Source organism: Sceloporus occidentalis, unplaced genomic scaffold, assembly GCF_023333645.1.
Source record: "Sceloporus occidentalis isolate IW3139 unplaced genomic scaffold, rSceOcc1.0.p SCAF_1, whole genome shotgun sequence".
In the NCBI taxonomy this organism is placed as follows: Eukaryota; Metazoa; Chordata; class Lepidosauria; order Squamata; family Phrynosomatidae; genus Sceloporus; species Sceloporus occidentalis.
Genome location: NW_028316981.1, coordinates 162,213,667 through 162,226,666, shown reverse-complemented (window position 1 = coordinate 162,226,666; position 13,000 = coordinate 162,213,667). Strand labels below are relative to the sequence as shown.

Genomic DNA, 13,000 nt, shown 5'->3' with positions numbered 1-13,000 from the left:
GGTGGAGCATCTGTAATGATCTGTAATTTTGTTTCTACACATTATTACCCTGTGTGAGCTGATGGCATAAACAAAACCTAGAGAAACATCAACTGGGTTTCTATGTAACACAGATACCAGCGCTTGCTGCTTACCATAAAGTCAATATTGCTGTCTTCATTGCGGAAATATTCCATCAGTTTCTCAAAACGGTGTTGTTCTTTGCACACCTGAGAAGCAGAAATCATACCAAGGTCTTAAGAGTGCTCCAACGCTGGCAAACCATCCAAATACAGACTATTCCTGGTATGCTGGCCTTGCAGACATCTTCACAAGTGCTCCTCCACATAGATGTTCTCCCTCTCAAATACCTTCTCAAACCCATTCCTGCTGTCATTTCTTGGCCATACATACCCAGTGGAGAAGCTCAGAGCCACTTTCAGATGCCTATTCAACAGGAATTAGCAGCTGAACTTGATTCTCATTCTCCCACCATTCAATACAAGTAGACATAGACATCGTTCTCTGTCCTCCCTTTCCTGCCTGATACATCTACAGACCATTTTGTCTATATTTATTGTAGCTGTTCCATGAATGTTTCAAAGTGGCTAGAGGCAAGGAAAAAGCCACAGGACAATAAAAAAAATATACAAAAATCTAACAGGCTAAGAGCACTTAAAACACACACACACACACACACACACACACACACGCACACTTTTTAAAAAAAGGCAAATTGGATGCCATTAAAAGCCAGCCACAGACCAACCTTGCCAGGAACCATTAAAGATACGAGTAACAAAGGTAACTGGGCTCAAAGACTTGAGGAAAGAACTGCATAACTGGGGTCATCTGTCTGCTAGTTACCTATCTGTAACCTCAAAAGGTAGGAGACACATAGGGAGGCCTAGGATAAATAACTTCTTCATCACCAGTGAAGGACAACAAGGATATGGAGAACACTAAGATAGGAAGAGGTGGGTTCTCAAGCTTAGCTATGGCATGAAATCATACCTGCACACCTACCTGCCTTTTGGGAGCAGCACAGGTATCTGCTATGACTGTTGGCCATGCTAGCTAGTGATTCTGGAAGTTGTATTGTCAAAAGGTATCTTCTAAAAGTTTCTTGCAAAATTATACCAAACTGCAGGGCAGCACTGGTAACATAGGTTATCCAGGACTCTACTAGGCAGGGTGCGATTAATTCATAGGTTGGATTTGACTGTGGGCACTTGTCCTTCCAAAGCTGAACACTGCAACACTATCTGTAATAGTTTTCCTCTTTGCAATCCCTGCCCCTATTATGTCCTGCTATCTATCATGGGGTGTAGTGGTTTGAGCTCTGGAATCCCCACTAAAGCATAAAAACCCACAGGGTAGCCTTGGGCAAGTCACATTCTCTCAGCCTTCAGAGGACCCTCTGAATAAACTGGATAAGAAAACCCTATGGTAGGTTTGTCTTAGGGTTGCTATAAGTAAAAAATGACTTGGGACCCAAAATAGATGAGCCAAAAAAACCACACAGAGGCTGCATTGGCAATGTTCACACCAGGACCGCCGCGACTGCACGCACCCAGTCCCGATTCAGGCCTCCGCCACAGTCCTGAATTGTGTTGCTGAAAAGAAGCAGATTTTTCCGTTCCTTTTTGGCCCAGTTCTTTTGGGAAGATGCGGCGTCAGCACCGTTTCCAGCTGCATTCGGGGTGTGCTTCATCTAAACACTACGCAGGAAACCATGCCATTTGGCCCATCTGTTTTGGGCTTTGGAAGCACACAACAACAACAACCTATCCCTGGCCATATAGCTTTATATTAAATTCTCTCCTTGCTAATTTATTCCTCTGCCAGACCCCAGGCTGGACAACTATAATAAAACACACATTAGAAACAACAATGTCTTTAAAACATACCAGAAAAAGAAGTCAGTTAAAAACATAAGTATCATAAGAAAGACATAACCAGTACCCAACATTATACATATGTATCTAACTATTCATTCCCATCTGCCTGCATAGTTACCCACAACTCCTTTTCTCCATATTACATAACTTAGGCTATTACATAGAGGACAATTAAGGTATGATAGGCCTCACCTCCTTGAAGTTCTCAAAGGCAGCCAAAATAATCTCATGGCCACCCCGCACCAAACAGACAGCTGCCAGCAATTCTAATACCAGGGCTTTTGTCCTGAGGGGAAGAGGAAAGGAGAGAAAGAAAGATGCCATCAACCAGAAAGTGCATTATTATCATAAGGAACGTTCACCGGATTTCCATAATAATAATAATAATAATAATAATAATAATATTTATAGCCCGTCCAATCACTAGGAATCTGGGTGGGTTACAACAGTAAAAATACATTACAATAAAATACTAAATGGTTCCTTCCCAATATTAAAACTAGAATTAAACAATCAGAGTTTAAAAACAATAAAATGCAATACAGCATTAGGTTAAAATTAAAAGCAATTTGACAAGCGGAGAGACATACATCAGAAAATTGAGAGCATATTCATAAACCTACACAAGGGAGGAAGCTAGAGTTAGCTAGGTTGGGAAGGCCTGCTGGAAGAGATCCATCTTAAGTACCTTTTTGAAGTCTGTAAGAGTGGACCTGCCGGATCTCTTCTGGCAGGTCATTCCACAAATTCGGCACAGCAGTAGAGAAGGACCTTTGGGTGACAGACATTAGCCTAGCTTTTTTCCCCTTACTTGAGGACCTCAATGTGCAGGATGGACAGTACAGAAGAAGGTGTTCCCTTACGTATTCTGGACCCAAGCCATGTAGGGCTTTAAAGGTAATCCCCAACACTTTGTACCTTGCCCAGAAACTGATTGGCAGCCAATGAAGGGACTTCAGAACAGGTGTTATATGATCATTCTGGGAAGTACCTGTGATTAGTTTTGCTGCCATGTTTTGTATCATCTGGAGTTTCTGAACTTGGCACAGAGGTAGTCCCAAGTAAAGCGCATTACAGAAGTCCAATTGAGAGGTTGCCAGTGCATGTACTACTGTTTCAAGGTCCCCTGGCTCCAGGAAGGGGCGCAGCTGGCGTATCAGCTGAAGCTGGTAGCAAGTGCTCCTGACTTTCGCATCTCCCCTGAGCTGTCAATGACAACAGCTACTGAAAAAGTCATACTTACTAGTACATAGTTACAAACAATTAGTTCTTTGTGACTAATTCCTTTCCTCAGTAAATAAAGTATAACTAAATTACACTTCAGTGTAACTCAACAGGAGTAACTTTATTCTTTCTACAGTGCACCTGTAGCTTGTTAGTTACTTATAGTTCGGGTGGGAGGCCTCATTCAATGTCAGGGGGAGGCATATTACATGGCCCATGAGTGCTCTATTGTGGATGCTGAAGAGATGAGAAGATGAATGAGGAGGACAGTTGTTCCTCGGGCTAGAGGCTCTGTACATTCAGTGTTTTTTTTTTCTTTTAAAGTAACTTAAACAACAATAGTTGTTACTTTAAGAAACAAGAAATATTTTTTAAAATTAAAACCATAATAATCTCTAAATACTTTTGAAGTCCTTACAACTACACCTATAACTAATTACTTTATAGAGTAATTTTTCAAGCTCTGGAAAAATGAAGGAAACTGCTCCTCAGATAAAACCACTAGGCTGGCTTATCACAAAAGACAGGTGCATTTGTGGCACAGGACTTATTTAATTTAGTGTCTTTGCCTCTGCTGCTCTGGAAACCATGCCCTATGAAGAGTGGCTTAGGGAACTCAGGTATGGTTAGTCTGGAGAAGAGAAGGTTAAGAGATGACATGATAGTCATGTTTAAATGTTTGAAGGGAAGTCATATTGAGGATGGTGCAATATTACTATGTCCATTACTCGGGGCAGATTAACTTGTGTTGGTCTGTGTCAGTCTTGCATATGTTCAAGTTCTAAATCTACTCCAGTTTATGTTCTAGAATGTGATGAGGTTGAATTGTTCTGCCTAGAAGAACACATGGCTTTTTCTTTCCACAAAAACCTGTCCGCTCCATGCCTCCTGTTTTCTGTACAGAAAACACTATTCTTTGTGCAGGAATAATTTCTCTACACAGAACATTTTTTTCTGCAAATTTTTCTGCACAGAAAACATATTTTTCTGCAAAAAACAAAAACAAAAAACCAAAACAAAACACCCCAAGTGTTTTTCTATGCAGAATAATTCCTCTGCAGCATTTCAGGATGCTTAAATATGGAGAGAATACTGCAGAGGAATGCTTGTTTTCACCTACAGAAAATTACTGCAATTATTTGCCCCTGCATGAGCGTAAGAAATAAACATTTGCAACCCAAATTTGTGTACACGTCTGCAGTTAAGAACTGCAAAATTCTGCAAATTTTTAAAACTGAAAGAAAAATGTGCTTCATTCCATAAATTGTTTCAGGAAATAGTAAATGGGTTATTTCACTAAAAACTGTAGCAATTGTCACACCTCCTACCCATTATGCTATTTTTGTGACTTTGCTTCAGATGGAAGACTGTTACTGCCTTATTTTGTTTTTGGTCCAGGACACAGAGGTGTCAACTAATAACCCTAACCATGGAAGTCACACTCTACAGTACCATGTACTTTGGCCATGACCTGGTGAGTAGTTGAGGCCTGCTGATGGAAGCTGCCCACACAAACTAGTATCTTCTGCCTGGAGCTGATGAGATTTGGAATTCAATAGCATTTAGAAAGCCCAAGTTCATCGTTTTTTTACTTGTGGAATTTACTATCTATCACAACGTGGAGTGATGTCAGAGCTTGGAAAAGTTAATAATAATAATAATAATAATAATAATAATAATATTTTATTTATATACCGCCCTTCCAACAGATCAGGGCGGTTAACAACAGGTTAAAACAATGATAAAAACATCAATACATACAACTTCAATAAAAAACAGAAAAGCCCCGAATTAGCCAATCCCCTTGCCAGTGAAGAGGAAGGAGGCCCATTGGACTTTAGTCGGGGAATGCAATACAGAAGAGGAAGGTCTTTAGATCCCTTCTAAATTGGGCCAGAGAGGTGGCCGAGCGGAGCTCTATGGGCAGCGTATTCCAGAGGGCCGGGGCGGCGATGGAGAATGTCATCCTAGTAGTGGAGACAAGCCTAGCCCCGGGAACCCTAAGTAGTTGCTGCCCAGATGTTCTGAGGGTGCGGGACGGAATGTATGGGGAGAGGCGGTCCTTCAGGTATCCTGGGACCAAGCCATTTAGGGCTTCATAGGTCATCACCAACACCTTATATTGTGCCCGGAAGCGAATCGGCAGCCAATGCAGATCTTTTAACACCGGTGTAATGTGGCTGGCCCTGGAGGTACCAGTGACCAGCCTGGCTGCCATGTTTTGTACCTTTTGTAGCTTCCGGGTTTGGTATAAGGGTTGCCCCATGTAGAGTGCGTTGCAGAAATCCAGTCTCGAGGTTACCAGAGCATGTACCACAGTTTCAAGGTCCCTCTGGGCCAGGTATGGGCGCAGCTGGCGAATAAGCCGAAGCTGATGACAGGTGCTCTTGACCGCCGCATTCACCTGAGCAGTCAGGCGAAGGGACGAGTCAAGAAGCACCCCCAGACTGCGCACGGAGTCCTTCACAGGGAGCGTGACCCCGTTCAGGACAGGTGGAACCACCGCCATTCCTGGGCCAGGGGAACCTATCACGAGTACCTCCGTTTTCTCTGGATTCAGCTTGAGTCGGTTTTCCCTCATCCAGCCCATTACTGACTCCAGACAGGCCACGAGAGGAGAGACGCCATCCTCAGTAACTGCATCAGTCGGAGACATAGAGAAAATTATTTGGGTATCATCAGCGTACTGATAACCCCGCGCCCCATGTCTCCGGATGATCTCTCCCAGCGGTTTCATGTAAATGTTAAATAGCATGGGAGACAGAATGGCTCCTTGAGGGACCCCAGTTTTAAGGGCCCTCTCATCGGAGCACACGTCTCCCAGCTGCACCATCTGGGACCTCCCAGAGAGGTAGGACCGGAACCACTGGAGCGCAGTGCCCCCGATACCCACCTCTGCCAGGCGCCCCAGAAGGATACCATGGTCTATGGTATCGAAAGCCGCTGAGATGTCCAAGAGCACCAACAGGGACACGCTTCCCCTGTCGATGCCCAGACGGAGATCATCGACCAAGGCGACCATGGCCGTCTCAACCCCGTAACCCGCCCGAAAGCCAGTTTGAAATGGGTCCAGATAATCCGTTTCATCCAAGACCGCCTGAAGCTGGATTGCAACCGCCCTCTCGATCACCTTCCCCAAAAATGGCAGCAGTGAAACTGGCCGATAATCATTATGTACCAGGGGGTCGAGGGAGGGCTTTTTTAATAAAAGTTTTACAATGGCCAATTTAAGAGCAGATGGAAATTGCCCTTCCCTCAAAGATGTATTAATAATCCGGCGTAACAGTAAAGTCACAGCCGGTCCCCCCTGGGCCGCTAGCCACGAGGGACAGGGATCGAGAGAGCAGGTCGTCTTCCGAACACTTCCGAGGATCTTGTCCACATCATCGGTACTTACCAACTCAAACCGATCCAGTTTAACAAAGTCCACGGAGGCTCTGGATGCCTCTACCCTAGGTTCTGCTTGAATGTCGGCGTTAAGACCTTCGCTTATCCAAGAGGTTTTATCCGCGAAGAAGTTATTAAATTGGTCACAGCAGGCCTTAGAAGGTTCAAGGATCTGGTTCGGGGCAGGAGGGAGCTGAGTTAGCTCCCTGACTACCCTGAACAACTCTGCTGGACGCGACTCCGCGGACGCGATACGAGCACCATAGAACGAATTCTTAGCTGCTCGTATCGCCTCTCCGTAGTCCTCTAACAGTTGGTCTAGGAGAGTCTTGTCGTCTAAGCGAAGGTGTTTCCGCCAACGGTTCTCTAGCCGTTGCAGTTCCCGCTTCCTTGCCCGGAGATCTTCCGTATACCAGGGCTTACGTTTGGAAGCGGGTCTGAGAGGGCGCTTGGGAGCGATACTGTATATAGCCCTCGAGAGACCGGTATTCCAAATACCAGTCAGGGCATCAACAGAGTCGCCGTCACTACCAACCATGTGTCCCTCTAGGGCTTCCTGGAACCTTTTGGGTTCCATCAGCCTTCGAGGGTGGACCATCCTAATAGGTCCACCACCCCCGGGAGGGATCTGGGTAGCGACCTTGATTTTTGCCTCTACCAGGAAGTGATCCGTCCATGGCAGGGGGGAAATATTGGTTATTTCCACCCACGGATTTTCCGCACCCGAGCAGAAGACCAAATCAAGAGTATTACCCGCACAATGCGTGGGACCCGAAATCAGCTGGGACAGGCCCATGGCCGCCATGGTATCCATGAATTCGCGAGCTGCACCGGGTGGAACATAGCTGGCCGTGAGGGAGATGTTGAAGTCGCCCAGGACAAGTAGCCTGGGCGTCTCCAGCATCAGTTCAGCGACCAGCTGTGTCAGCTCGTTAAGGGAGTCCGTTAGTGCACGGGGTGGCCGATACACCAACAGAATCCCTAGACTGTCCCTCGCTTTTAGGGTCAGGTAAATACACTCGATATAGGACGTCTGTCGGATGTGTTTCCTGGTGAGGGACACGGTGTTCTTATGTATCAAGGCCACACACACCCCGCCCACCTAACCTGGGCTGGTCCTTCACCGAGAACCAGGCAGGCAGGGCCTGAGCCCACACAGCATCCCCTTCAGGCCCAAGCCAGGTCTCGGTAATGCAAGCCAGATCGCAACTTTGGTCCTCCAGCAGATCGTGGAGGATGTGGGACTTGTTGTTGATCGATCTGGCATTGCACAGGAGCAACGACAGGGTTTGTGGCATGGTTGGAGTGACCCTCAGGTCCCTTAGGTTGGGAGGGGGACAGGAAGGAGAGATAGATATGACGCATCGATCTCGCCTTCCCCTGGAACGCAAGTCCCTTCTCCCACCGCCATACCTCCCCCTGCCCCACACAACCTCAATGGGAGCTCCGCTCGTAGCGATGTTATCCCCTTCCTCCCCAGCCCATGCATCCCCCACATCCATAACCTCCCCCCACCCTTCTCCAGCAGTTCAGAGAGCAGAGGTTAGCCACCTCAGGCATCCTCTGCTCTAAGGCTAACCCGACCCTCCCTAAGCCCAATAAGAGCTGCGCTGTTGCGCAGCTGCGCGGTGGTAGCGCTGCGGAGTCCCGCAGCGGTGCCCTTTCCAGTCCGTGGGCGGCACTCCCGGGGCGGTGCGCAGTTGCGCACCTCCGACACCCCGGGAGGAGGCCGCCCGGCAGAAGCGCGGCTCTGGCGGCGGTGTCCGGCGAGGAGGCGGAGGGGGCGTGGCAGGAAGGTCCGGACGCCCGGCTTTATGCACACCGCTCTCACCTGGTGAGCCTCCTCCTTGCCTTCCCCCCAGATGTCCCTTAAAGAGCCCTCTCCCGGCTGCCGAAAAACGCCAAGGCCAGCCAAAACAGAGTCCCGCAGCGGTGCCCTTTCCAGTCCGTGGGCGGCACTCCCGGGGCGGTGCACAGTTGCGCACCTCCGACACCCTGGGAGGAGGTTTTCTGAATAATGACCATGCGAATCTTAAGAAGAACCCTTTCCAAGGTCTAGGCAATGATGGCCTCCAAGTTAGACGTGTATGTCTTTTTAAAAGATACATTTATGGTTCATCAGACTTCTGGTTGCCATGATAAATAAATGGCCCTTCCAGAGAAAATTCACCCTGACTACCAAACACCAAGATGAAACAACACAAGATCTTGGGAGTGCCCAGAGGCATTTGGTTGAACACCAGAATTTGGAAACACTACTTTTTTGGACTACATTTCCCAGAATTCCACCACCAGCAGGACTATCCACACTAGTTTGGGTATCCTAGGAGCTGTAGTCTGAAAAGGAACTTTCCCAAATTCTTTTGAATACAAAATGTTTAATTATGTGGACTCTTGGAGGTCATGCAGATAGAGCAAAAAGAGTGGCCAGAGGCTGTTCCCGCCTGGATCAACAATCACATGGTCCCATTCCTGAGCTGGGCTGCCGCCACAGTCCCAAATAGGACACCAGCAAAGAGCAGACTGTCCCCACTCCTTTTTGTACTGACTATTCCCAGCTGGGTGCACTCTCCATGATGCTTCCAGCTGCTCTGGGGGCATGCGTCGTCTGCACACCTCGCCCCCAAAGCAGCTGGAAGGTGCTCTTTCCTGCTCATCTGTTTTGGGCCTTGGCTTGATCTAGAAAAGCTCCAGTCTGCTATTATGTGCTTAGTTCTGAAATGCTGAATTACAACTATATCCTAGGCTCGTAAGGCACCACAAAATCCCATTAATCTAACAAATGCAAGCATACCAGCTTGGGAACAATCATTATCACACAACTCTTCAAAAGTGAGATGGTGCAGCTTCTGTCTTTGCCTCTGCCTTCTTCACACCAGCCCCCATTACCCTGCTTCCCTGCCCTAACTCCTCCCCAACATGCCTTTCAGTCTGTATTTTTACTTACTTTTATTTTTAGCACAATTTTGCTAAACCCAAAAAAGAAAAGAAAAGAAAAGCAGCCTGCATGAGAATAGTGAGGGGAGGGGAGAGGTGTATAATCATTTATTTATTTTTATTTATTTATGATATTTATACCCCGCCCTTCAGCCCTAAAGGCTATCAGAGCGGCTTACAATTATTATTTTTAATTAGACCGTTTCCTGCCCTCAGGCTTACAATCTAAAAGACACGACACAAAAGGAGAAGGAATGGTGGTGGGAAAGGGAATGAGGTCCAGTGGTTATTCTCTCCCTCTGAGGCCTGGACCAAGGCAGATGGACTGGAGGGAGGGCTCTTCTTCTTCAGGCTAGCCCTGGTGGAGCTGGGCTTGCCTATTCATGCCCATTCACACCAAGTAACTGCCTGCATATTGGAAATGTTTCAGGGGGAACCTATCACACATGGATCAATACTGGAAAAGCAGTGTTACTGGAAAGCATTGATGGGTTTTGCCCATCAATGAGAAGGAGCGCTCCAGCAGTGGATGGAGAACAGACCAGCGACTGGACAGATATGGCATCATGTGAAAAGGTAGAGCCACAGATGCTGCTTTCCTGCTCTGATCCCATTTTTCAAGCCTAGTGTGATAAAGTCCTTAGTATCCTGATGGTGAGGGAGAGCCAATAACAATATACAAATCAAAAACAGCTCTGCGAGAAGAAACATTTCCTAGGATATAGAGAACTTATATTTTGCTATTCACATGATAAACATTCTTTTGCAAAGCATACCAAGAGACCCTGGGGAGATGGCTCAGTAATTTGCTTGTTTTGTGTTCTTTCGCTCCCTCCCTTCCTCATTCTCTCTCTCTGTGTAGTCATTCTTAATTTAGTGCCAAGCACTAGTGGCCCATTCATCATTTATTGCAAAAGATATAAAACAGTAACTTTGAAATGACAGATTTGGATGCTGCAGGTGATTAATGCCTTTTATATCAACCACATGGACCAGGCAATATTTCTGACTCTATTATGCAGAGATTTCAGCTAGATGAAACAATGAAAGGAAACAGGAGAAACTTGTCCAAGTGGACATCTGTTGTATTAATTAAAACCTGTTTGAAACAGATTCACTAGCTGGATACAAGCCTTGTTGGGTTTTCCCCCCCAGAGTTGAAAGCAATTTGAAAACAGGGATCCCTGTAATGGGGTTTAAACTTATCTCGCTTTCATTACAGCTATACACATTTGCAAGTGTTTGAAAAACAATGGGATAAAAGAAATTAACATGTACCATATGGAAAATGATGCTTTCTTTCAAATCACTTTCAATTTACCTAATAAAAACTATGGCGCTATACAGACTACCCAAAAAGGGCAGTCTGCCCACGCCTTGTTTTGCTGCGCGAGGGAACCACAGTGGACAAACCGTGTGGCTCCCTTGCGCAGCAAAAAGAACCCAGAAAAAGCAGGTTCTTTCTGCAGCGCCATAAGGATTTTTTATTTTTTTTTATTTATTTAGGTATTTATATCCCGCCCTTCAGCCCTAATGGCTATCAGGGCGGCTTACATTTATCATTTTTAATCAGACAGTTCCCTGCCCGCAGGCTTACAATCTAAAAGACATGACACAAAAGGAGAAGGGAATGGTGAGGGGGGAGGGGATCAGGTCCAGCATTCTTCTCTCCCTCTGAGGCCTGGACCAAGGCAGATGGACCGGAGGGAGGGCTCTGCTTCTTCCAGGCAGGCCTGGTGGAGCTCGCCTGCCTCTCTCTCCCAGATGGTGGCTGAAGGGAGGGCTGGTCCTCTTCGAGGAAGGCAGTTGGAGCTCGCCTGCCTCTCTCCCCTTCAAGATGGTGGCTGAAGGGAGGGCTGGTCCTCTTCGAGGAAGGAAGTTGGATGTGCAGTGCGCCAATGGCGCAATTGTGACATCCTTATGGGGGTGTGACGTGTGGACGCTAAGTGTCCGTGTGTATAGGGCGCCACCATTTTGACACCCTCGTCACGTGCTAGTGGTGAGGCCAGTATGGGCAGTGTGCCCTCGGCCAACCCCTAGCACGTGATGGGGGCGCCGCAAAGGCCCGTCTAGATAGGGCCTATAGTTTGTCTCCAGCCATGGATTCCTCACATAAAAAATCATGGATAATGTATTTTGAGAATCTTGTGAATTCCTAGGCTCATCATAGAACTAAATTCCTCAAAATTCTTGGGTAGAAGAAGACTAATAAGAGCCAGAGAGTCTTGAAACAGGCTTAAATTTGCAATACTGTTGGAATCCAGTCTGTAACAAATCTTAAGGGTTGTGAAATGGGACCACCAGCAAACTACCTTTAGAGATCATGGAATCCACACTTCTGTGGGGATACCTAAGCACACAGTCAACTTACCTGGGGTTCTTATTATTCAAGCTGAGGGCAATCTCATTAACAGCATGGGGATGTGACATGACCAGATTGAATCCATACTGAAAGGGGAAAGAAATTCATAGCTGGGTTAGCGATTTTTAAAAAACAGCAAAGTCTCTTGACCCACTGATTTAGCAACCCAAGAAGGATCCCTTACACATAACTACATCTGTACAGTTGTACAACAGATCAAACAACCTGGCTTTTCTTCAGATAAACATGTTATTAAACAAATCTCAAAGAGCACACACAAAACAAGATATTTACACATAAACAAAACAGAGCTTTGCACATAAACAGAGCAGAGATTTATAAATTAACACACAAAAGCATAGTGAAAAATGAGGAGCAGGAGAGCAAGGAAGCAAACAAGCAAGGAAATGAAAGGAAATGTTACTACAAACCCTATATAAACAAACATCAAATCTTTAGCAAAAGAATTAAGCTTGTTCCATACACTTTCTATCTTAGACAGCCTTGAAGTGGGGGAATATAGATATTAATCAAATATAGTAAGACAACACATAGAGCAGGTTAAGACTTTCAAATATCTAGGGATTGTATTTCATACCTCTGGTAGGAGAACAGCCCATTCAGAACTTGTCATTAGTAATGCCCAAAGAACTATAACGGCTATTTTAAGATTTTTTTTCACTAAAGGTGCTCAGTTTATTCCGGCCGCAATCAAACTGTTTAATGCCAAGGTTCGCCCTCAATTGCTATACGGAGCCCAATTGGGACCATATAGTAACATAAATGTAATTGAACGTGCGCAAACTAAGTTCCTTAGGAGAATCTTTCAGGTTGCCCATTGTGTTTCGAATGCTGTTCTTAGAAGGGAGGCTGGGACTATTAAAATAGAATCTAGTCTGTGGATTAGTATACTGGCAAAAATTGCATAAAACTTCTGGAGGTCTGACAAATTTAATTTTCCTGGATTCCTTTAAATCCTCTTGGGAAATTTCCCTTCTTAAGAAATTAAATGAGCTTGGTCTCAATAAAAATGAAATTTTAAAGCTCGACGCCGATACAGCTAAATCTACTATTAAACAAAAAATCCTAGAAGCAGAAAGATACATGGACTCCACTTCCCTTTCAAAATATGTCATGTTCAGTGCTCAAGTTTTGGTCCCCTCCCCAGCTCCATATCTGTTCCATGTTACCCTCCTGAAGTTTAGAAGGG

General features: G+C 45.8%; 1 protein-coding gene across 3 annotated transcripts in view; it reads right to left on the bottom strand.

Moving 5' to 3' along the window:
* LOC149322577 (formin-like protein 3) overlaps positions 1-13,000 on the bottom strand; it is a 159,908-nt gene that overhangs the window by 36,570 nt on the left and 110,338 nt on the right. For all 3 annotated transcript variants that reach the window (XM_089480137.1, XM_089480157.1, XM_089480147.1), the window contains 3 exons: positions 11,800-11,876; positions 2,073-2,166; positions 135-209 (listed from right to left, as the gene is read on the bottom strand). In XM_089480137.1, coding sequence (XP_089336263.1) covers positions 135-209; positions 2,073-2,166; positions 11,800-11,876 — 246 coding nt within the window. The remainder of the gene's footprint in view (positions 1-134; positions 210-2,072; positions 2,167-11,799; positions 11,877-13,000) is intronic.